Source organism: Neltuma alba, unplaced genomic scaffold (genome assembly GCF_004799145.2).
Source record: "Neltuma alba isolate B1F8T4 unplaced genomic scaffold, ASM479914v2 tig00007116_pilon, whole genome shotgun sequence".
Taxonomy (NCBI): domain Eukaryota; kingdom Viridiplantae; phylum Streptophyta; class Magnoliopsida; order Fabales; family Fabaceae; genus Neltuma; species Neltuma alba.
The window spans coordinates 1-25,279 of record NW_021634678.1 but is presented as its reverse complement, the minus strand read 5'-3'; the positions used below and the strand labels follow the sequence as shown (position 1 = coordinate 25,279).

General features: G+C 35.3%; 4 protein-coding genes across 5 annotated transcripts; 2 read left to right on the top strand and 2 right to left on the bottom strand.

Annotated features, from left to right (window-relative positions):
* Positions 1–1,880: 1,880 nt before the first annotated feature.
* Positions 1,881–8,049, bottom strand: LOC114751812 (uncharacterized protein C630.12). Its single transcript, XM_028940493.1, has 13 exons — positions 7,873–8,049; positions 6,888–6,926; positions 6,627–6,805; positions 5,783–5,918; positions 4,620–4,716; positions 4,196–4,255; positions 3,992–4,092; positions 3,773–3,807; positions 3,580–3,637; positions 2,997–3,071; positions 2,767–2,924; positions 2,408–2,674; positions 1,881–2,289 (listed from the first exon to the last, which is right to left on the bottom strand). Exons 1-13 carry the CDS (start codon positions 8,011–8,013, stop codon positions 2,040–2,042), a joined length of 1,596 nt encoding a protein of 531 aa, XP_028796326.1. The 5' UTR covers positions 8,014–8,049; the 3' UTR covers positions 1,881–2,039.
* A 4,626-nt stretch (positions 8,050–12,675) lies between these two features.
* LOC114751819 (uncharacterized protein C594.04c) lies at positions 12,676–14,648 on the top strand. Its single transcript, XM_028940505.1, has 3 exons — positions 12,676–13,046; positions 13,125–13,388; positions 13,892–14,648. The coding sequence occupies exons 1-3, from the start codon at positions 12,804–12,806 to the stop codon at positions 14,369–14,371; spliced, it is 987 nt and encodes a 328-aa protein (XP_028796338.1). The 5' UTR covers positions 12,676–12,803; the 3' UTR covers positions 14,372–14,648.
* A 2,930-nt stretch (positions 14,649–17,578) lies between these two features.
* On the top strand, positions 17,579–21,311 carry LOC114751818 (probable inactive purple acid phosphatase 29). Of its 2 annotated transcripts, none has more exons than XM_028940503.1 (5): positions 17,579–17,868; positions 17,968–18,302; positions 18,903–19,297; positions 19,778–20,247; positions 20,976–21,311. In XM_028940503.1, coding segments are annotated over exons 2-5 (1,149 nt in total). In that variant the 5' UTR covers positions 17,579–17,868; positions 17,968–18,019; the 3' UTR covers positions 20,977–21,311. The 2 variants fall into 2 exon arrangements, with proteins under 2 accessions (XP_028796336.1, XP_028796337.1); XM_028940504.1 differs by having other exon boundaries at positions 17,611–17,868; positions 19,778–20,228.
* Positions 21,312–21,425: 114 nt separating this feature from the next.
* Positions 21,426–23,890, bottom strand: LOC114751817 (pentatricopeptide repeat-containing protein At4g01570-like). The gene is given in 4 exon segments (XM_028940502.1): positions 21,426–23,133; positions 23,135–23,234; positions 23,237–23,657; positions 23,659–23,890. Coding segments are annotated over 4 exon segments (2,391 nt in total). The 5' UTR covers positions 23,884–23,890; the 3' UTR covers positions 21,426–21,488.
* Positions 23,891–25,279: the final 1,389 nt, after the last annotated feature.

Genomic DNA, 25,279 nt, shown 5'->3' with positions numbered 1-25,279 from the left:
AATGCACATTTTAATTCTTCGAATTGAAATTTTAAAATTGCTCATGAATTACATAAATTGTCGTGGATCCAGCACACATGTAGAAATGTGTAAAAAGGCATAAATAAGTTATTATGATATACTACTTCCGGTCCTAATTATAAGAGCCAGTTGACTAATTTGAAAAGATTAAAAAAATAAGTTGAGTTAGTTATTTGTCCTAAACAGATATTGTTTTTACTAAAATATCTTTACTAATCAAGTGTGTTGACTAGAACTATCATTGTTAGGAGGATTACTTTGGAAAAAAATGTATAAATATGAGAGACAAAATGGATTGAGGTTTTATATTTAGAACCAAAATAAAAGTCAAACAGGATCTTATATTAAAGACCGGAGGTAGTATTAATGAAATCTATGATAAGCCATCTCATTCACAAACTTTAAATACAATTTAATTTTTAAATTTCGTAAAGTACCAAAAACAAAGTGAATTTGTAATTTTATATGCAACCATTTGTTCGTCAGGGGAAAAATAAAAAAATAACCCCAAACTCTAGCACATCTTGCTTCATGGAGTCGAAAGAATCACAACGTTCAAAACTAGCAACAAGTAAAGTCTTAGATTCTTGTTCTTAAATTATTAATTTATTTTCAAGACTTTGATTAAAAAAAATACAATATGAAATAACGATGACTTGTTCTCAGACTTTATTAATAATAGGGATGCTCGAATATACACTTAAAAAATTAATCATTATTAATTAGTGCTTAATTGATTAGATGTTTTGAAAAAAAAAAAAAAGAGCTCTGTTCATACTTTTTTTTCCGTTGAATAATTGTAGCTCTAATTAATTTTCTGAAAAATGTAATTCATCAACTCAAGAATTTTTAATCAAAATAGATTCTGTTGTGATATGCGGCTTATAGTTTTTGATTGCCGAACACATACACACATGTACGTACGGAGAGAATGTTAAAGGGAGAATTGCAATTAAGTCCCACATAAGGAAATTAAATACAAAAAGATCTCTTGAAATCATGAAATCATGAAATTATTCTAAAATCTCAAAGGACCTTTTTACAATAAATTTTATTTGTTTAATTACCAAATTACTCTTTTTATTTTTTGTTTTAAGTTTGCATTGACAACTGAAAGAGTAATGGTTGACAACTTAGAATGTAAGGATTGATAATTATTGCGGCTGGTTTGACAACTCATGCGTTACATTTTGTGATATGCTGAGAAAATGTGTTATCAAACTAGCCATGATAGTTGTTAATTCTTACACTCTAAGTTGTCAGCCACTACTCTTTTACTTGTCAATACAAACTTTAAAAAAAAAAAGATAATTTAATAATTAAACAAATAAATTTATTGCAAAAAAAAATCCTTTAGGACTTCAGAATAATTTTATGATTTTAAGAAACCTTTTTGCATTTAATTTCCTTGGATAAGACCTAATTGCAATTTTCCCGGTGTTAAAATATCAAGTCATTTTTCAAGAGGAAAATTAGTAGATTTTTTCCGGATTTATTTGGTGACAAAATGTTTGAGTGTAACACCCCAAAAAAAAAGGCTCTTGAGCCCACCGATGGTCAAATCCTCCCCGTTAGGGTTGCGTTGGCCCAACATGAAAACCAAAAAAAAAAAGTCCCAACATCAGCAAAAAACAACATTGGAACTCCAGATGAAAGATATAAGACCGTCAACTTTATGCTCTTTGTATCAAAAAAAAAAAAAAACTTTATGCTCTGACATTGACAAGTTTTTTTTTTTTTTTTTTAGTTTATGAAAGACATCGACAAGTTACATAAGTGCTACTTCAGCTCAAAAAAAGTTAAATATGTGTTGCCTGCTTTCACCTCTGAAAAAAAAAAAGTGTTTCAAACTACCCAGATAAAAATACAAAAAGCCTCGTACAGTGAATGAAATATATCATGTTGATGGAAGATTGCCTACTTGAACTTTCTAATAGGGATATACAGTTTGAACAATACCTCTAACAGGAAATTAGGAGCCACCTTGAGCAAAAACAGAGTGAGTATTTATTTCATCTTTATTTGTCAATCCAATCCTTGTAGAGCAACATCACGTAGATGGGAACATTTACAGCCGCAATAACTGTAATCATTCGGACCATCCTTAACAATCTTTGGATTATAAATATTGTCTTTGATCTTCCCGTTCTCGAAGGTATTCTGGCCATAGGATCAAATCCATTGCCTGAAGCCATATCCATATTCACAGAGACATCTCCTTCCTGAGAAGCATGTTTTCTTGCAGTTGGCCGCATCACAGCATTGCCCCTGACGTAAAAGAACATGACGAGGTTTCAAGAATTACAGAACACAAGGTCCAGAAATAGGAAGAATGATAGGATTGCCTAGGCCTTCAAAAGAATATACCGAGTAATAATAAGCATACCTTTCCCCTAAACTCCGTTCAGTTGAATTTACAACAGATGCATTCAAGGGCTTCTTCACAAGATGCATTGATCCTTCTGCATCCCACATCATCTCGTATTCATAGTTTGCATCCTCATCTTTCTCTTTTGTATCCCCGCTAAATAGGGCACTAGATATTAGTTGTTTACTGTAGCCCACTAGGCTCCAACATTGATGCCAAAAACTTGTGCTACTTGTTGGCCAAAGAAGGGCGGCAAGAAGGGTAAGAATAAATAGCACCGCATACCTGCCATTTGCAGCAACACACAATTCGTCAAAAAGCTGCCTTAACTGCTAAGGTAAAATTGTTTAAATATAATTATTGGTGTTTAGCATTACCCTATGTATATATGTGTTTGCATTGGAAGGAAGCATAGGTGAGCCAACAGAGCATCTTCTGGAGTGGAAGAATTTGGAAGAGTCGAGTTACTAACTGATAGCAGCATGAAAGAAGGATACAAGTTTCCTTGTTGCCAACTTATGGTGCCTAGAGTGTGCTGCACAATACTGTCAATTTAACTGTGTTTTTCATCAGGGAGAATGTTGAGCTGAGAAAATATGGTTCTTACCTCCTTTATCGGCCCAAATTTTGGCTGGTGAGTAACGGTGCACTGATCATGGTCATGGCCAGACAAAATAAGCTTCTGCAGAAATTATGAATAGTTTAATGAAAAAGATGTCTCCATTCCCCTGTATACACAGTAATCTCATTCTAGTTTCCCAGTCACCTTCAAAGCAAATACTTCCATAATGGAAAGACACTAAGCATTTGAGTCCAAAACACAAGGCCTTTAAAAAATTGCGCACAAAACACAGCATGAGCAATTCACCACACACATGTCCCTACTTGAGAACACACCACAAAAAAAAGGGGGGGGGGGGAGAATACATAACTTGCGTCTGCAGTTACTATGGGTAAATCTACCATGCGTAAAACTTTTGTCACGCACCCAAATCACAGTAGAAGTCAATGCAAACTTGCGAGGAGCAGATAGTAAATCAATGGGTTTGATCATGTTCATTAAGTTTTTAAATCAATCCCCATCAACGATGATTACTGGCAAAGCCACTATGTATTAAATTTTTGTTACACATCTAAATCAGGGTAGAATAGTCATGCACATTAGACAAAGAAGCATAAATATAACTCACAGGTTTGATCATGTCCATTAAGCTTTTTGATGAATCCTCAGAAACATAGTTCTGATACCTGTATGATCGAATTAACTGTCAACTTTGGCAGAAAAGAAAAAAAGGAAAAAGAATTAACTGTCAACAGAATCCTTGCTATCTGGTCGTGCAATGTTGAATTTTTCCTGCATGGCTTTTGAGATGAGTAACTTACCATATGTCATTAACTGAAGAAGTGCGGGATACCCTCTGAACATATCAAAAGAAAGACTTATAATTAATTTTAAGATTGGCTGGTGAGAAACATTCGAACACACCACTATACTAGTCTATTGGAAGGGTTAGCGCCACAAAACATATGATAGGCTTCCTGAAGACAAACTTCAAAAAAGAAAAAGGAAAAAAAAGGGGGGAGGAATGGAAAAGATACTACCTGATTAATGATGGGTGAATTGCGATGAGGACCACAGTAAGTATCATCCGGCCGATATAAAGGAATGTGTGTCAATAGAACTCTTTGATGCGCTTCATCATCTAAATGTGCCAGAGAAATATATATATATATATATATATATAATATTATTATAGGTCATATACTCAATCCCAAGAATGTGCTATAATATAAGCCTATTCTTACCAACAGAGACGTTCTTCACAAACTCCCAAGTTTTGGAAACCAGATGCTTTTCTGGATGTCCTGCATAAACGATTAGTTCAGTAATTGCAGTTAGTGAAATTCAAGTTTACATTTTATCCAACTGAATAGTTAAAAATTATGCATTCAGGTAACATAAATAAGAAGCGCAAAATGCAGTAAAGATCCTTTTATTTCATCATAGGTTGAAATACTGAGCAATTTGTTGTAGAGAGTGCTAGAGATTTTCACAATCAACAGGTCAAACAACCATTTCATACCAACGGCTAAAAATGAACAACAAAGGCCTAGCAATGGATTTGACTAATATCTCTAACAGTAATCATAATTAAGAACTTCTGTATGCAAAGCACACATTAAGAATAGAACATGAAATGTAAAATTTGAAAGCCAGACTAGAATTTACCATCCACTGTTTGGGAATCAACAGCAATAAAGTCAACTTTTCCAATTGCAAATCGATAGTTCCTGGCTCCAAATGTTTCTTCGTAGCGTCGGATAACCTGTGTAATTTAGCAAATTAATACACAAAGAAGAAAACAAAGAAAATAAACAGATTATAAAAAGTGCAATTTAATAGATAATTCATACTGACATCCATGACCTGTATGGAATCAACAAAAAGTAAAAAATTTTAGATTAAAATGCGGAAGAAATTTTTTTAACAAAATTGCATGTGATATAGCACGAGTGAAACCACATCTTATAAACAAGACCTTGACATGATTCACATTGAATAGTTCTAGCCAAAATTTCCCACGTTAAACTGGCGTTTAAATTAATTTTCAACTTCAAAACCTAATGTCATCAATGAAAGGGATGCAGCAGAAAATGTCCATGGCTCAAATCGGAACTAGTAGAATATTAGATATGAAGACTCTAGGCAGAAGATGACTGAAAAGAATTTATTCAATATTCGACAGCCCTAACCCTGTCCTCCCTCTCAACTGGATGGTTAGTTCCACAGTCATCTCTAACTACTATAATAGCCAAGCTTACTCTTACTACCCCTTTTCACTTTTTTTTTCACTTTGTTGTGTAACAGTACTTCTCAATCTTTGATTTATATTTTTAACCAATCAAGATAAACTATTAACTTATGAAATCAAAAACAAGGAAAGCATCTAGAAAGTGTAAATTAATTGCTCATACTGAGCTAGGTCATGTAAATTGCTGTGGATCATAATTCATATAACACTTGCTCTTGGTAATTTACTGAAGGCTAGATTATATCCTCCCTCATTTTGCTTAGCAAAATTATAAAAATGATCAAATGTGTAGATAAATGTCAGAGAATCATGCAAAGGCTATTTCGCAAAACTGATTGACAGCTCTATGGTATGCCAATGCCCACTTTTATGATCTCAAAGATTGTGCATATGTCCACTAAAATATAGGAGCAATCTTAGTCACATGTTTGGCATTGATTTGACACAGTACTTTGAGCCCACCATAGCCCAAGGCCATAAATGGGAATAACTGAATGATTAATTGTGAATATAACATCACGAGCCAGCTTGTGCTTCTTGAAAAGGGAATTAAAAGGTGAGTGATCACATGTTGAAATACCTCTGGCCTTTGAGCATGGTTATATTCATAGCCAATATCATGGTTTCCGGGAATGTAGTAAACTTGCATTTCTGTATATTTTCCTTGTTCGTTCAGACCAAAAGTATGTCTAAAACGACTGAAAGATTTCTTCCATCTGCCCATTCAAAGAATACGAAAAGTTTCATGGTAGGAATTAAGAATAAATAGTGACCATAAAGCATAAACAATTGTCTTTTTAAATTACAAGGTAGGAGAGCTTACTTGAACAAGAACAAAATACCAATCATTAGGAATATCAAGAAGAAAAAATTGGCCATAGCAATATAGTGTGAATTAATAATGAAATGTTAAAAAAAAAAAAATCGATTAGTAACACAATCATTAAGAAAGATATTGACGTTAGGTGCCAGCCAAGCTGCCACAGTATGAGTTTACAACACAGAGAAATTCACGGTTTACTTATATGTACCCATAAGAGTATAACGCTCAGGTCTACATCAAGAGGATTGTCATGCCTATCAATTTTTGGCAAGATTGAGGGCTTTAATGATCAGACATGTTGAAGGAGTTAAAGCACTTTTACTTCTCTTTCCAGGAAAGTCTTCTTTTATAAGAATAAGCTGAGGGGAAAAAAAATTAAATGTCCAACCAGAAAAAACACTAATAAGCTCTTTAGATACTTTGGTTTTTAAATGAAAAGGTTGTGAATAAGAAAGATTGCTAAGAATTAAGATCTTCTCCCATGGCACGGGGGAAGATTAGCCGAAAGAATTAAATATATATTACAGAATTTCAGCAGAACTTGATAAAATCTTGTGGAAAACCAAATAGATAAGTAAAAGTGTTTATGACCCGAACTTACTCTTCATCTGTTAAGTGAGGACCTCCATCAAAGTAATCACCTAAAAACAGTACGACATCAGGCGTTAAAGGGACGACAGATGCAAAGAATGCTCTCTGCATGTACAGATCAGTGTAAAATTCAGCAATCTGCAGTGCTAGTGATTCTGGAGGAAGGTGAAGCGAGGTTTTATCCATCAGCTGTTAAAATTTAAAAATCCCATCAGAAGAGAAGATTCAGACGTTTTCACATTCATAAACTAATTTATGGGCATAAGTTCACCTGTGGATCTGCAATCACAGCCACTTTTAGATAATCAACCTGATGAAGCATAGAAGTGTGCATCAATCTCAAACAATCGCTTTTAAGCACAATGAGACCACCTCTAAGAATTGAGGCTGTTTAAGTTTTCCACCAGAAAGATATTTAATTTAAAAAAAAAAAACCAGAATAATTAAAATTCTATTCGATCAAACCATCATGCCTTCACTTAAGCTTCCTAACCTTGCCTACAAAGAGTTGCCAAACTACCAAAACAAAATAAAAGGAATTCCGAACAATTCTTTCAAGCAATGTTAAGCACAAAGATGGGCCTTCGGTTTAGAATTATACTGATACAGCAGAATACTGGCAAAGCACCAAACAAGCAGACACTATTACCAGTTTAATTGCTCAAAGATAGATTATCACCTAATGGAATAATAACGAAGTACCAAAATAGTAGACATTGATACCAATGTAATTGCTTAAAGATAGACCATCGGGTCTGAATATGAACAAAGAGGGAAAAAAGAGTGCGCACCATCACTTCCTAAAAGATGAGAAACGGGAAGCCCCCTGACCCGAAAAATGACATAAAGTACCGGGTTTACATCGCAGTGTGTGTAAAAGAAGCCCAAAAAAAAAAAAAAGGCTTCTTGTTTTTTCGTCACAGTTTTTTTGTTTTTGACAATTCACTCCTTTATTCATCACTAGATTAAACTTGGAAAATGTTACACAGCTGGTGTCTTCAAACTTCGTAGCATAATGGCACCCATTAGTTTTCTTATCGATTCAATATGATAATTATAGGCTTCATCAGCAAAGATTTATCATTAAACTCCAAATTCTTCAACAATGCCACGAATGATCTTTAAATCAGGAAAGCCAGTCAAACCACCACGAAACCGGGCAACGGGAATTCCTAGGGTAAGGTCACAAAGTTCCCGATTCCAGAGGGCGAAAATGGAAAGCAACCCCAAAACCATCTGAAATAGAGGAATTGTACCGTAGAATTGGAAGAGGAAGAGCGGAGATGAGGCCATGAACAAGTGAAAAGGGAGGGAACCCAGTAGGCAAACATCTCGCCGTAAAGCAGTACTAGCGCCCATGCTATACATAGGAGCACAGTCAACTCCAGCTGCTTCATCACCTCGCAGCTTCCTACTTTCCTTCTGATTTTGGAATCTGATGAATCTGCTGTTCCGCTTGGGAGCGATCAAGCACCGAAATAACACAAAAACAAGAAAATACCCCCAAAAAAAAGAAACTTAGATGCTGCTTCAGTTCTTTTATTTTTATGTCAATATTTAATTATTATATTTTATATTTATAATCTCCATGTTTCAGTTTGGTTGAAAATATTTTAAATAGATTAGTTTAATTGCCTAAAAATCTCCTTGGTTGCAAGAAAGAAATTGGAAAGCAAAAAAAAAAAAAATCATGGATTCCATCGACTATATTTAGGGCTTGAATAAATTTTCTAACTACTTCCTACATTGAATAACAGTAAATCCATTGCTCCTCACACCTTTTTTTTTTTTGCCAGACCTCACACTTAATTTTAAAAGGTTGATTTTCACTTGTAAAAAAAAAAAAAACTTTTAGCGCTTTATACACACACAAAAAAAGAAAGAAAGAAAGAAAATATAACACTTTTTTCAGTTCTTGCCTCTAGGTATCCAATTCTGGATCTATAATTATATCCACATTTAGGACCCGCAGATATCAAGTAATTCTATTTTGTAAATCACAACAAACGTTAGGGCACCTTTGTTTTAAAAGGAAAATGAAAGTGTATTAAAAAAAAAACCCCGGGGGGGGGGGGGGAAATGAAAGACAATGTGGGTAAAACCATGCAAATGCCAATTACATCCTTTCTTAATGTGAAGCTAATCACCTCATTATTCAATCCAAGGGGACAAGTACTGGTACACAAAATGTCAACATTGCCATTATCATGGGTCAATTTGGCAAGGCAATGAGAATATTCATCAACTTTTCTCGGGGAAAAAAAAATCCATCTCCTTAAGTCCTTATTATAAGATGTTGCTAACTAGTTCATACATGCCAGTGAAAACAGTTAAAAGCATTAAATTTATCATAAAACTCAAATAACTTTTAATATTATCCTCGTTAACTACATCAAATTCCAACATCATATTAATTTCTACTCTTTCACTATCCTTATTAAATATAGACATATATGAAAAAAAAATTTAATACTCATTGAAACTATCAAAACTTCTTATAAAAAGGATCAAAGAATTTTTCTAGATGACCTCCTATGATAAGGGCCAGCAGGAATACATAATAATATTAACCTCGGTCCTTAATATAAATTAAATCTTATTATTTCCAGTCCTTAATATGAGATATTGTTTTTTTTGTTCTAAATATAAAACTTCAATATACTTTTCTTTCTTATATTTATCTTTTTTTTTTTAAGATAGTCCTCCTAATAATAGTAGTTCTAATTAATAAACTTGATTAGTAAAGATATTTTAGAAAAGGAAACATTTAATTACAAATAACTAACTTAACTTATTTTCTTAATTTACTTAAATTAGTTAACTAACTTCTAAATTTAAAATGGAGATAGTATATTTTAGACAGAATGTTGTAGGTTATTGTTTAGTTAAGTTCGTGGTGTCTCCAATCAGATCTCTGAAGTTACGAGCAGAGGCAATATCACTGGTAGCCATGTTGATTGCTTCGAATGAGTTGCTGTCTGAAACCCCTCTAGCCGGCAAAGTGTAAGACGGTCAAGAATACCATCTATTTCCGCTTGTAAGTGGTAGCAGGGCCAAGCTTTTCATAACGCATGCATAGTCCGATCGAGGTTAAAATATATACGCGGGGGACAATTTTGCTGTGGACAGAATGATGGCTGAATAATAGATGCGTTTGCGATGAGCAAAACAGGGCATGCTAAATGCAGAAAAAGATATTCCAAAGCAATCAATCCACTAATGCACGCATGCTGTGTAATAATAAAACACTATACCGGATCCTAATACTACATTCGATTCTTAATATAATAACTAATTAACTAATTTGAGTAAATTAAGAGAGTTCGTTAAGTTAGTTATTTGTAATAAATACATGTTATATTCTCCATAATATCTTTGTTAATCATATGTATTAACCAGAACTATTATTTGATAAAACCTTTAACACGTATAACTTTTACAAAAACTATATTGAAAAAAATAGATAAATATGAAAAATAAAATATATCAAAGTATTATATTTAGGATTAAATTTAATGTCAAATTAGTTTTTATATTAATAACCGGAAAGAGGAGAGAGGTAGTATAAGATTTACTCCTCTTTGGTCTTATTTATAGGGAGAGAGAGATTTTTTTTTGTCCTATTTATAAGTCATTTCATTAAATTTTTTACCATAAATGTATTATATTGTTCTTCATTTATTATGGTGGAGATATTTTTTTTTAAAAAGTGTATATATTAAATAGAAGTAAAATTGAAAAGTTATTATATTTTAATGAAGAGTTAATATAGTTTAATATTTTTCTTGATCTGTATGAAACATATTAAAAGTTTTATAAATAGGATAAGAAGAGTATTTTGTAGTTCAAATGCAAAGTAAAAGCAAGATCTGACGTTAAAAACAAAAGGTAGTGTTAAATAAAAGAAATAGAAACATTGAAGCATGCATTGTTGTTTTATTTACATATAAAAATCTTGAGCAGTGCATATGGTTTGTTGATGACACTTTGTGGTCCCTGTCTCCGGTTTTCTAATCCCTGCGCTGATTTCGGCCATTAATCTCCAATTTCAAAGGCATGCAGTCCAACACGATTAGCAAATTGAAGGGGTTAATAATAACGGGTGGCTTTCATCAAAGGGTCTTTGGATTTGAGGGGAATCTCGAGGTATATCATTAGGTACCCCATCGCAGGTCAGGAGCCGGGGAATCAGGGCTGGCGGGCTTAAAAGGGCCGGCCTCCAGTGGGCTAGAATTTTAAAAATATCCCAATTTGCTAGGCCCGGCCCTTAGCTACAGGGCCAGGGCCGGCCCGCGGGCTTTTGGCCCGTTTAAGAAAAAATACTATTTTTTATATTTTATCATTTTTTTATAAAAATAAAATCAATGAAATTATTAATAAAAGACATAAATATGAATAAAATTAAGTCACATATAAAAATATCATCATATATAAATATTCATCAACATCTAAGAACATCTAAAACATTCATTAACAAGATAACAACATCTAAAAGTTTTATCTATAATGCAATTGTGCAATAAATAAACACTATTATTAATCTTTTGAAACTTCATCATCACTATAATTAATTACTTTTTTCATAAGTATACTTTTCTTTCGTAACAAAAATATCAAGTTTTTCTTCTTTATAAAATTTTATTTTTAAATTTTGCAATCTAACTATTATTTTACTTTAATGTGAGAAACATTGCTGTTGAAACTCATGAATTTCTAATTCAAATTATAGAATCACAAGTTATATAAGTATAAAAATATTCTATTATCAAATATATATATATAGTTTAAAAATATCAACGCATATAATATAAATCAAATCATTATTAAAGTCCAAATTAACCCATTTTTTAAAAATTTAATTGGATAAATTATTATCTAAAACTAAATTTACTTTTAAAATGATAATAATAACTAAATATTTGAAATATTATTAACAATGTAAAAAATTAATAACATTAATATTATATAAAAAAATTTAAAAAATAAAAAAAAATATAAAAGGGCTTAAAAGGGCCGGCCCGTGGCCCTCCAGGGCCGGCCCTTTTAAGCCCTCGGCCCTCCAGGGCCAGCCCTCCAGGGCTTATGTTTCATTTTAAGAGAAAAATATCAAGCCCGGCCCTCATAATTTCAGGGCCTAAAAGGGCCGGCCCGACGGGCTCGGCCCGTTTTCCCGGCTCTAATCGCAGGCGGCAAACATCATTGCAGGTATATACTAACTTACCTGTGAAATAAAATGATAGAGCCATCACTTAAAATACTCATTTGATGGACTAATGTGCTCCATGTTTCCACCTAACATATAAACATTGCAAAATTTTGAGAACAATATTTGAAATATTTAATAGTATCATTTTCTCTGAAAAAATGTATGACACATATATAGAGGTTATACCACTTCTTATCCTAAATATAAGAGTTAGTTTGATATTCAATTTGATCATAAATATAAGATTTCAATCTATTTTATCTATCATATTTGTTTATTTTTTTCTTAAATACTCACTATAGTAGCTGTACATATTAAAATTTTTATCAAATATAATTTCTACCTAATAAACATGATTAGCAGTCATGTTCTAAGAAAAATAATACTCCTCTGGTAAATTACAATATAAAAGAGGTCTTATATTTAGGATTAAAAGAATACATATTTATAACTTACTTAATCTGTTTAAATTAACTAACCATCTTTAGACATCGAGATAGAGAATAGATTAACAAAAGAAGCAGAAAATGCAGGAGGTCAGGGACAAGATAAGGAACCGAAGTCCCTTACACCGTCGGGGATTTGCTATTTTGAAAGAAAATGCTTTGAGCCTCTTTTTAAAGTTAACTTGATAGCATTCATTTAAGAATACCCTTTGCTTTCCTTTTAATAAATTATATTGATTGTGATTATAATCTGGCTTTTTCTTTTTTGTCCAAAGACCAAGGAGAGCTGGGATCATAGAAAATCAGCTAATCATTGTAGGGGATAAGGGAAGGGATCCGCTTTATCACCATGTAAATGGGCGTGGCTTCTGTGGTGGGAACCGGGAGCAGAAAAGGGATCTGTACAAATTATTACTGTTGGCATATATGATTGGTGGTTAAGCTTTTTCTCTTCTCGGGGTCTATAAAGTTCAAATTTTTACCTTAGCGCATGACCCAAAGCCACTAAGCAAGACAGTTATCCAGTGAAGACGCCATGGGAGGCAGTGCTGGTCATAGCAATCTCAAGAATGCTCTCATAGCATTCTTGGTTCCTCTTCCCTCTATTCTCTTTTATCTTTCATTCCTTAAGAACTATGAATCTGCAATTCGCATGGATTCTGGCCCCAATCTGTGGGCATGGTGCTATCACCATCCTCTGTTATTGGCCAACGTACTCTTCTTCTTCAACGTCAATGTCCTCTTCTGGATCATCGGCCTGCTCCAATCGAGCCACTGGGTGCGTAACGCGTTTTCTTTTGATTAGGTTTTCAGCTTTATTTCTGGGTTGTATGGAGATTGACTTTTGCTTGTACAGATGATTGACCCGTATTGGACAGTTATACCGGTGATGCTCGTTCATTACTATGCAGCTCATCCTTTGGCTGAGTTTAATTGGTGGAGGTCAAGGATCGTGATCTTGTTGACATGGGTTTGGAGTATTAGGCTCAGCCATAACTACTTCAGGCGAGAGAAATGGCAATGGGGTGCCAGAGAGGATTGGCGCTTCACCGATTTGAGCCATCAGTATGGAAAGCATTGGTGTTGGGCTTCTTTCTTCGCCGTCTACGTCTCTCAGCAGGTTAGCATTTCTCGGTTTCATTCCCTTCCACCTCTGTTAAACCAATTTGGAAAGAAACCCCCTAAACTTGTTTGCTAAATGGCCTGTACTACATAGATACCAGACAGCATGCTTAAATATAATTTGAAATGTGGTATCGTGTAGATGTGAGTAATCAGTATGTATTAATTTTCTCAAATGGTCTGTTGGGCACAAGAAAGAAAGAAAGATAGAAAAGGAAAAAGAACAAAGGAAGGAAAAAGACGAAATGAGGTGTTTAAACGTAATTTGAAATATCATGTCATATTATTTCAACACGAGGTTGCCTGTTTAGCAGATACGAGACAACAAAATTTATGATCTTCAAATACAATTTGAAGTTATGTGTTGTATTTCCTACTGTCAGATATGAATTAGACATCTTACCCTTATGTTTGTGAAATAGCAATGCTTCATAGCTGTTTGGTCCAAATGTTATGTCATTTAAATGGGTGCTTTCTCCTTGGTGTCTTGCGCATTTGCAGGTGTTTATAATTGCGTTGTCCCTTCCATTCTATGTTATTCATACGATGAACCAGCCTTTGAGCATCTGGGACTTGGTAGCCATTGTCGTCTGTGTATGTGGCATTGCCATAGCATACTTTGCCGATACACAGCTCTATGACTTTGTGAGTAGAAACGACAAGCTGAAAGGGCTTGGTAAGCCTGTGGTCCCCGTGCTTGACAGTGGCTTGTGGTATTACTCCCGGCATCCGAATTACTTCGGAGAGCAGCTATGGTGGTGGGGACTAGGTTTATTTGCCTGGAACCTGGGCCAAGTATGGGCCTTTGTTGGGGCATTAGTAAATACCATGTGCTTGGCTTATGTGACTACGCTTGTTGAAGACCGCATGGTTAAGCAAGCTAACAGAGCAGAAGCATTTAGGCTTTATCAGAAGAAGACTTCGGTGTGGGTCCCTTGGTTCAAGTCCTCTGCTTTGGAAGAAAAACATAAGGATTCTTGATCTTTGTTTGGTTAGTTATAACTGCACAAGAATCATGTTGGTGCCTTTTGAGGTTTGTGTACTGTAGTTCACTGTCGTTTATCTGATTTGAGGAAGTCCTGAGTTGTAACGATGATAGTTATATGGATTAAGATCATAGTGCTGTTGCAAAAATTTGAGTGCATCTTCTACATCAGTTATATATACCATATGATTAGATGGAGTAGCATAGATTAAATGCCATAATATCCTAAAGAGAGAACATTTCTCGTTGAATCTGGTTTGCCAGGTTCAAAATTAGTTCAGGAGCTACCTGATGAAGATGAATGTTGGTTCTGCTAATGAATATATTCTCTCTTTAGATGGCCCTTTCAGGCTTCTTTCATGGAGGCCTGAAGCCATACATAAATATTTGGAAGAAAAATAATAAAAAATTATTTCATGATCATGATCTCAAAATTAGATTCTCTATAACTGCAGTTAACGAGAGAGTGACACAGATTTATTTTATTTTTCTCTATCTCCTTCCAACTACACTATATGCAATCAAATTGTGAATACAGAGAATTTAAATTCCATGAATGTATAAATTTCTGATCTTAAGAGTTAAAATGGGCATGATACTACCTTGATGGCTAATTTCTCATGATACCAAGTAAACTAGCTATAAATTTTCAGTCTTTTATTGAGCTACTCGATCCAACTAGATTTTGTATTGCTTTTTTTTTTTTTTTTTTTGGAAACCAGATTTTGTGTTGGTGAGAAACCCGAATTGCACTAGCAGTCAATATATAACATATAAAAGTTGAATCCTTTTATTTGTCTGGGAATGTGTCAGTATTACTGCAAGTGCCAATGCTAATAATCAGTAATAATTCTATGGAACCATGGGATGATCGTAATCTGAAAACAAGCACATAACATCTTGAAAAACATGACATTTGTTGAAGTGCCTAATTTCGTAGTTCGACTCCTCAGAAAACTTTGATGTCTTTCCTCTTTTATGCTACAGTATGTGGAGGAGGAACGCTTTACCACATAGGGGGTTCAAAACCTCAGGAAAAGGGAGCCATACTTTCAAGAGTTAAAATTTAGTTCAATTATTGCATTTTCTTGCTAGTAGATTAATAGCTGAGACGTTGACTCTGCTAAGGTTTTCCAGGAGTAAAGGCTGACGTGATAGATTATGATCACTGAGACGGGTGCATATGTGGTCCTCTTTAATTCAGTGTCTATTCCTGAAGACTTTTTAGCTCATCTAGCCACAGCTTGATTGAAATTATCTCAATTATTAATTGGAGATGTGATTAGAAAGAAAAGGATTAGTCCTCTGTTCAGAATAAAAGCATCCTCTTGTGAGATAAGTTCTACAGAAGGATCTGCAATTAACATGGGGTTCATTGAGTAGGCCCTATTTATTTAGTTTCATTTATGTGAATCTCAGATCAAGTGTTTGTTCCTAATTTACAAATTCACTTTGAATATATGTGAAAATATATATATATATATATATATTTATAGGATCCAGTCCCGGTCATTCTACTGCATAAAGGGAGGGGGATAAAGAATACTACAGAGATAGGTATCAAAGTGCGATGCTAAGTTTTATCGTATCATGGTTCTATTGACTTTGTTTAAGATAGGGTTAAGGTGCGCCCAACACCCCGAACTATTTACCTAGGTGTGTCCAGTGGCCTAAAGTAATTTTGGGTGCATCCAGTGTCCTAAATAATTAAAATGGTGCATCTATATCCAGGCTAACAGAAATGTTATGTTTAACCGTTAATTTCCTGACTCAGTTTAAAGTTGACCCCACATATTCTAAATGGTAAACACGTGGACATTTGATGTGTATTATTCTTACTCAAAATTGAATTTATTTCCTTCCTCTTCTTCTAAATAAATTGACTTTTGAGTAAGAATAACACACATTGGGTGTCCATGTGTCTACCATGTACAATATCTGGGGTCAACTTTAAGTTGAGTCAGGAAAGTAATGGTTTAAACATAACATTTATGTTAGCTTAGGATATGGACGCACCATTTTAATTAGTTTAGGACACTGGATGCACCCAAAATTACTTTAGGCCACTGAACGCACCTGGATAAATAGTTCGGGATGCTGGGTGCACCTTATCCCTTTAAGATAATAAAGAGGACCGCTTTTCACTATTTTGCTCACATGCTGCTAAAAAACAGAGTAAGTGTTATGCACAGAATAGTGACAATATAGAAAGCATGACAGGTTGGAATATACTTATGTATCACAGTTTTTATATTTAAAATCATTTTAAATAATTGTAGAATTAAACATTTAAACTCTGGAAAAAAAATTAAATTTAGAAAATTTAAGATGATAATATTTCTGCATAAATTTAAATATGAACTGTAATGTTCCCATTCCATGCTTTGACGTGAACGCCAAGCTCATAATTATCAGCCTTACCTTTCTCGTTCTGAAAAACAATACAAGTGGGGAAAATACAACTTAAAAAAAAAAAATCAAAACCACATGGATGTTATGTTCTGTAATAAAATCACAAAGTGCGATGCAAATGATTCTTAAAAAGGTTTGACCTCATTCAATAAGAGATAGAGATCCCAACTTGCGTCTTTTTATTTTGTTTTTAAGTAGTTGTATTGTTGTTCCCTTGGGATGAAGATTGCAGATTCAGGTTCATTAATATTGTAGGACGTAATAAAGAAAAGAAAAAATAAAGTGGGCACAAATAAGAAAAGCATAAAGAAGTGGATCACATGCACGGATGAGCTCAACTTTCAGACAAAAACCAGTACAGCCATGAAAATGACGATGATTAATTCAAACAAAGTTTACATTAAAAAAATTCATATAGTTGTCGGCATTTGTTTGGTTTGTGATTAGTCATCTTTTTCAGCTCTGCTCCTTCACTTGCAATAATTGTTGAGTGAATTGAATTCCATTTAATGCCAATATCTGTCTACAAAAAAGAGGAGACCAGATCTTTGTTTTGTACGTAAAATATATAACATTGAACCACCTACACAGCTACACTACCATATACCTTAATCATTAATCAAGTAATTTTTAATATTCAACGGAAAATATCGAAACTCCTGGAAGCTCAACTTACCGTTCATTTATCAGATTTTATATACGGCTAACTGTTCTGTTATAATGGTTCTGTTGACTTTGATTATATGTTGTCTAATATTAAGCCTTAATTCCTGTCTTCATAATTAAAAAAAGGATTTTTAAGTGAAAATTAACCTTTTTAAGGTTTGTTTTGTTAAATTTCTTGATCGTGTATGTGCTTCACGAGGGAAGCGGAAGAAACTGGAGCTGACTCTGAATGTTAGAAATTCGTCATCTCCAGAAGTATCCTTTCCCATCCCTCCTTCGTCGATTTTATCTCTATCCTTTTCACACATAAACATCGAAACCTTCTTGTTTGGATTCACACTTTTTTTTGGGCTTTCTTCATTTACTTTCCGTACGACATCAACTGGGTGATATTGATTGCTTCACCTCCTCCTCCGGAATTAAATAAATCTCTCTTTTCAGTTTCTGAGCATCCTTTGAATCATTTACAACCCTTTAACACCCACCACCTAACCAAGATGGTTTCGAACAGTAGAAGCGGTTCTGGTATTAAGAGCACCAGGAAGAAGACGTTGGGTTTTGACTTCATGGCGGTGCCGGTGGCATTGATAGTGTATTCCTTTTGTGTGCTTCCTGTTTGCGTATTGGCGGCGAAACAATCTAACCCAAAAGAGACGCAGAAGCTGAGGTTCGGTGAGAATGGAGAGTTCAAGATATTGCAGGTGGCAGATATGCACTATGCAAATGGCGAGAGTACACTTTGCTTGGATGTGCTTCCTTCTCAGAATGCTTCCTGCTCCGACCTTAATACCACTGCCTTTATTCAGAGAATGATCCTTGCCGAGAAGCCCAATCTCATCGTATTTACTGGTATTTAGCTCTCATATTTTTGATTTGTCACTTCTGTTCCTACTGAAAAGTTTGTCGTAAATTTCTGATGGAGCTTTTCTCGCTGTCCTTTGAAGCAACGTACCTGTAACTTTCATAGAAACACTGCATATTTTGTTCATGTTATCTTCTCTATTTGTGCTTCTTACTCGCATCCTTTTTCTGGTTTCCGGGAACAGTCTCCTTCCTTTCATACTTTCGAGTGAAACATGGCATCAGGAACAGTGAAATCCCAATCATTCAATAGTTTGATGACAGAAATGAACCTTAAAACACGTTCTCGTACTCAGCCTATTGAAACAGTATACTAGAGAACGAACAAAGATTTAATATATTATCCTTGTGAAAGGATCCACGCGTATTTTAGTAGTTAATACGTGCGGAATAGTAAAATCGGTTTATCTATATGATTTGTAAATCAGTACATTGATTGTGTTTGGTATGTATGAAACAAAGTATTTGAGTAAAAAAGAAACGATTTTCCCCCTTTTTTTGAGTTTTTGGTCGCACCTGTAGTGAAGCCAGTTAGTAACATGTTTGTTTGATATCTCATAAAGGTTCGTGTTCATTGTGGTGTGACAGGGGATAACATCTTTGGGTATGATTCCTCGGATTCGGCAAAATCATTGGATGCTGCATTTGCTCCAGCAATTGCATCCAACATTCCTTGGGTAGCTGTTTTGGGAAATCATGATCAGGAAGGAATCCTCTCTAGGGAAGGGGTGATGAAACATATTGTGGGGTTGAAGAACACTCTTTCTAAACTCAATCCTTTAGAAGTACACATCATTGATGGTTTTGGGAACTATAACCTGGAGGTCAAAGGAGTTGAGGGAACTGAACTTGCAAACAAATCAGTTCTCAATCTCTACTTTCTTGATAGTGGTGATTACTCCACTTCCCCTTCCATTCCTGGCTATGGTTGGATCAAGCCCTCCCAGCAATTTTGGTTCCAACGAACATCTGCAAGACTTCGGGTACTTTTTCATCATTTCCCTGGATATCATTTTAGTTTAGTCTCTAAATGGGTTCATCCTGATCTTCTTGATTGTTGCTTCAACTGCTGCTTATGGCTGGAAATTTCTGTGGATCACCGGATCCTAACTTAGCTGATGTGGAACCAAAAGGAAACACGCAATGGGCAATCTTAAAACAACTCAATAATCGGATTTATTAATATCAATAAATATTAGAGGAAGGTGGCTGGTATAACTGGCTGGCTGCCTATGTATAGACAGAGTATAGGCTATGTCTGAAAGGATAAAGTAGCCCGTAGTCTGAACTACTTTATCCAAATCCTTTATTTAATCCTGATGCCCAAGTCAAGAACCTTAATGAACAAGACCTAATTGAATGGCTTACTATAGTTGTATCTGCACCTCTAGCTCTTTGCTAATGTCAAAACTTAACCCCTGGTTGTAATCTTTTGATCAACCACTTTCCTCTTTGTTCTGCAGAGAGCCTACATGCACGAACCAATGCCTCAGAAAGCGCCTGCTCCCGGTCTTGCATACTTTCACATCCCATTACCAGAATATGCTTTTTTTGACTCATCAAACTACACAGGTGTAAGACAGGAAGGCATTAGCTCGGCTTCCGTGAACTCTGGTTTCTTTACAACGCTAGTCGAAGCTGGAGATGTGAAGGCAGTTTTCACTGGCCATGATCACATTAATGACTTCTGTGGCAAGCTAACAGGTATACATCTTTGTTATGGTGGGGGATTTGGATATCATGCTTATGGAAAGGCTGGGTGGTCTAGGAGAGCAAGAGTGGTCGTAGCTAGCTTGGAGAAAACAGTGAAGGGAACTTGGGGAGATGTCAAGTCAATTAAAACGTGGAAACGCCTTGATGATAAACATCTTACTGGCATTGATGGTCAGGTCCTGTGGAGCAAGAGCTTTCATGGTACGCCATCCTTGGAATAGTGAGCCTTTTTCTTGCTCTTAGCTAATACAGAAGACTGAAAAACAAGGGATCCAGCTCTAGAAATTTATATCAAGAAATGCCACTGAATATAAAAGATGTCAATTTCTTTTTTCGTCATTCTTGCATAAGAATTGATGAGTTATGCAGTTGAAAAATAAGAAGCAGGAACTGGAAAAACAGTTCTTAGAACTTGGTGCGAATGTAGAGGCATATCACAATGTTAAAGCACGGTAAACTTGAATTTAAGGGAATGAGGAATTGCTTAAATTTTACAAATGATGGCAAAAACACAGATGAAATTTATTTGTAAAGGCTGTAGAAAGGCAAAAGTATAGAAAGAATGGTTGTATTTAAGAGAAGAATATAGCAACCGCCATGAAGTTGGAATTTTCTCAGGGCAATCTATCTCACAAGTAACGCATAGGAGTAAACTCTGATGGAAATTTCCAAGAAACTTCACATTAGTTCTTTACAGAAGAAAATTCATGTATATTGAACTCTAATTCCACATTCTGTGAGTATTTTTCGGGATAACTGATATATAGACCAGAGGTAAACGCGTTTAGACAAATATGTGTTAATAACATGTGCATAGTAAGTGTTGAGGCAAATCCGCTTGTATGTAGAAGTCTAGCTATGGCTTCTGTTCCTTAATTTCTTCTTGTCTTCCATTACACATAATCTCTTCTGACTCGTTATTTCTTTTGGTAATTGTGATTATAACAGGTAGGAAAAATTGAAATGTTGGCTCTTCAGAATTCGAAAGTGAAGCAGACTAATGGGAGCTTGAGTAGAAAGATGTCCTGAGCTGTCATATGATAAATGTTATCCATAGGTCCTGTTTGGTATACGTATTATGACGCAGCAACAGAAGGTGATAAAGAATAAAGCAAAGAGTTGGCTCATTAATTTGGGGCCAAAAAAGGGATTTCTGCTATGATGTTATGCAATTACCTTTTTGTAGAATATCGTCTGTTAATCTAAGTTTTGAAATATATGCTGTAGCGGATTTTGATACATTGATGCTAGAGTTACGTAATAGATACACTCATTTTATAATAATCTCCCCAAGGAAGCTGAGATTTGTAATGCGGACAGTGTTAAATCTTTGAGACTTCCAATCCTTAAAGCTACCATTTCACGGCAATAAAGTACTACCATAGAGCAGAATTCTACTTTCATGAAACTTACGGAATTATATTCTCTGAAGTTTAGTTAGTTACACCAGGCTTCAAACCCTCAAGAAGAATCATCCTTTTCACTCAAAATTGAGGCCTTTTGGTATCTCAATTTATCAATCTCCTTCCCAAGAAAATCTAACGTTGTATCCGTAACGTGGTTAGGCGTGCATCCAGCATCCAACATCATTCTTAAGAATTTATAAGCATCCTTCAATCGACCTGCCTTGCTGTGAACTTCAATTAATGTATTATAAGTCACAACATCAGGATTTATCCCGCTATTCTTCATTTGCTCAAAGAGTTTGTTCACTTCCTCAATACGGCCTGCTTTCCCCAGTGCATTGATGAGGGTGTTATACATGACAATATCAAGATAACCCCCCTGCTTCAGTAGCCTATCAAGAACAGAGCTGGCTAGGTCTGCTCTTCCCATCTTTCCTAAACCTTGTATTATCACATTGTATGTTGCTATGTCAGCCGGGCAAACCTTCTCCCCCATTTCATTGAGAACAGCCCAAGCCTCAGTGAAGTAGCCCTTTTTCACAAATGAGCTCATTATAGAGTTATATGTATAACTCACAGGATTCACACCCATGTCAGTGAAAATTTCAAACAGCTTGCAAGCCAAGTTCAATTTCCCCTTAGCCAGAAAAATAGACAAGAAAGTATTCACCATATCAATATCAAAAGAATCTGAACCTTTTTCTTGAACTCGTTGCGCTGGAGTAGGAGAAAACAGTTTAGGGGAATAGCCATTAGATTCCACTTGATTGGCCAATCTATCCATGTAGGGTGATGAAGACCACTCATCAGTTTCAAAGGATGAAATCAATCCCTCAGCTTTAGTTGTATCAGCATCTGAATCAAGGTGGGTACTATCAGAAGTCATAAGGTTCATCATCATCTCCTCAAAATCTCCTTTGGAAGGGAACAATGGAGTATAATCCTTTTTCTTACTCTTGTCGCTCTTCATAGAAGCCTCCATTCCAGCTTTCCACTTGAGAACATTATACACCAGATCACCCTCTTTTACATGCTTTAGAAGCTGGTCTGTCCAGTCCCAACGGCCATGTTTATGGATGCCAATCAAGAGTGAAGTTATGGTGACCAAGTCAACAACAAAACCCCTGCTTTCCATTTCCTCCACCAGTTGGAGTGCCTCCTCAAGTAGACCCTCCTTACAAAGTTGCAGCACAATTATGCTGTAAGTAATTCCATCAACAAATTGGCCTTTCTTTTTCAGGTCACAAAATAAAGTATAAGCAGCCTCTGGCCTTCCATTCTTAAATAATCCATCGATCAAAATGTTATATGTCCAGCATGAGGCTTTTACGCCATCTTCAACCATTTTCTCAAAAAGCTGGCAAGCTTCTGTAACTTTTCTAGCCTTCAAAAGTCCATTTAGTAGAGAATTATAAACAACTGTATCCATTTGAAATCCATCATTCTGCATTTCGTAAAATATCTTAGTTGCGTTATCTATTCTACAAGTCTTGGAACAACCTTGGATAAGGATTCTGTAAGTGAATTCATCAGGTTCATGACCAGACCCTTTAAGCTCCTCCCATACCATGAGTGCATCATTGACCTTCCCAACCTTACAGAGCACACTGATTAAACTATTATAGGTGCACAAATCAGGCCCAACTGAACTTCCAGATCCATCAGATTCTCGTTCCCTCATCTCTTTGAAGAGACTTAAAAGTACTCAGATCACCCCAACACCCAAAAGCATAAATACAAATATTGTAACCCCAGATATCAAATTTAAACTCTTTCTTGTTCCTCAGTCTTTCAAAAACTTTTTAAATTCTACCTTCATGTCTGCTTTTCTAAGAGCAGCCAACACTTCGTTACATACAATGCAGCTAGGTGCAGAACCAAAGTCACCACAACCATCGGATTCAGCATCCAGAAGCTTAAGAAATATAAACAGAGCCAAACGCACCTGGTTATTTCTTACCAAAGCAATAATAACTGAGTTGAACATTTGGGGATTCAAGGTAGCCCCAAGTTCTTCCATGCAGTCTAAAATTTCTACCGCCGAATCGAACTTACCCAACCGAATGAAAGAATCGAGGAGAAGCTTGAAGGCTTGGGAATCAGCAGCGACGCCATCTTCCCTCATCGAGCGGAGGAGATTCGGTACCTCGTTGAGGTAGCCGGCGCGGCAAACGGTGCGGAAGATGTGAGAGTAGGCGGCGGCGGAGTGCGCGTACTTGGGTGGGAGCGAGCGAACGACACCAGTGGAAGAAATCAAGTTTCTTTGAAGGATGAAGTGATGGATTAGAGAGGATTCGGAGGAGGATAGGCTCAGTGAGTTGAGATGTGTGAGCCGGGTCGAGGGCAAGGTTCCGAGTTCCGGACTCGGACAGAGTTTTTGTGATAGAAGCCACCAGGAGCAAGTCTCCGAGTTGTTTAGATATCGTTCTTGGGGATCTTCCATGGCGCATGGCATTGCGAATACCCAGTAGTTCCAACAGACGAGTAGGGGAGACGAGTTAAGACAGAAGACGAGAACAAGAGCTTGGGGTAAACTGTGAATAACAGATAATAAGGAGACCATAGGCAAATATTTGGAGAACAGGGGGCTGGGGGAAAAGCTGGAGAAATAATTACCACCAATCCTTAATATAAAACTTATTTAATTATTTGATTAAATTAAAAAAATTAATTAATTATAAGAAATGTGATTGTTTTTTTAAAATACCATAATCATTTTTCTTAATACTCTCTCTTCCTCTTCCACTTAATTATAGTTAAGGGAGTATCTATGAGAGTAATTTAAAAAAATAATAATATGATAAATGAGTTTTATATTTAAGATTTAAATCAATTTAATAATTAGGTTGTGTATCAACGAGCGAGGAATGGAAAAATAACATTGTGCTTTCATGTTGGGTGTAAAGATCTAGAACCCAAAAAAAAAATCCTCATCCTTTTCCGGGTCGATTGGGTCGATCATTTTTTCTTCATCCCCAGACCCGAGCCTGAAATTATCAAACCCAAAATCTCCTGCTACAAAGTACTATTTCTGACTAAAATATAAAAATTAATTAACTAATTTCAGGATATTAAAAAAATAAATTAATTTAGTTATGTGTAATAAATAAATGTTATTTTTTTTAAAATATTCTTACTAATCAAATATACTAGTTAAAGCTATTATTATTAAAAATATTATCTTGAGAAAAAAAAATATAAATTTGAGAAACAAAATAGATTAGGATCTTATATTTACAATCAAAATAAGAATTAAATGAAATCTTATATTAAGCATCAGACATAGTATATATTTTTTGCCACAAAACCTAATAATTTTTTGCCATTAAATGCAAACACTTCTAAATTTAAATATTCACTAGTCACGATATAATAAATAGCATATTCCACTAGATTCATCTCTTAGTGTCAACGCATTTTCTACAATCAAGAAAACTCAGGCTTGACAAAAGCGTTGCTTCACAAGACGTAAATCCTCTTGGGCCCCGCACCAAAGCAGCGATGGGCCCTCAAGGCCGTTGAAGACTTGACATGCCGAAGTAACCACGTTTAAGGACAATCAAGAGTCAACAATATTTCCTTTGTTAATATGAATTCTTGAGACAAGCATAAGAGGCCTGTTGGCCCAGTGGTGTGGGTGTGTGCGTGGGTGTGTGAGTGACCGCGCGGTTCGATCCCGCTCCTATGTAACTCAAAAAAGAGGCTGTGATCATTGAACGAAGAGGAGATCAAATAATCAATAGCAATAACCTAACTATTCCTCTGATTCTTAATATAAAAACCTATTTAACTAATTGATTAGATTAAAGAAGTGAACTAAATTAGTTAATTATAAGAAGTATGATA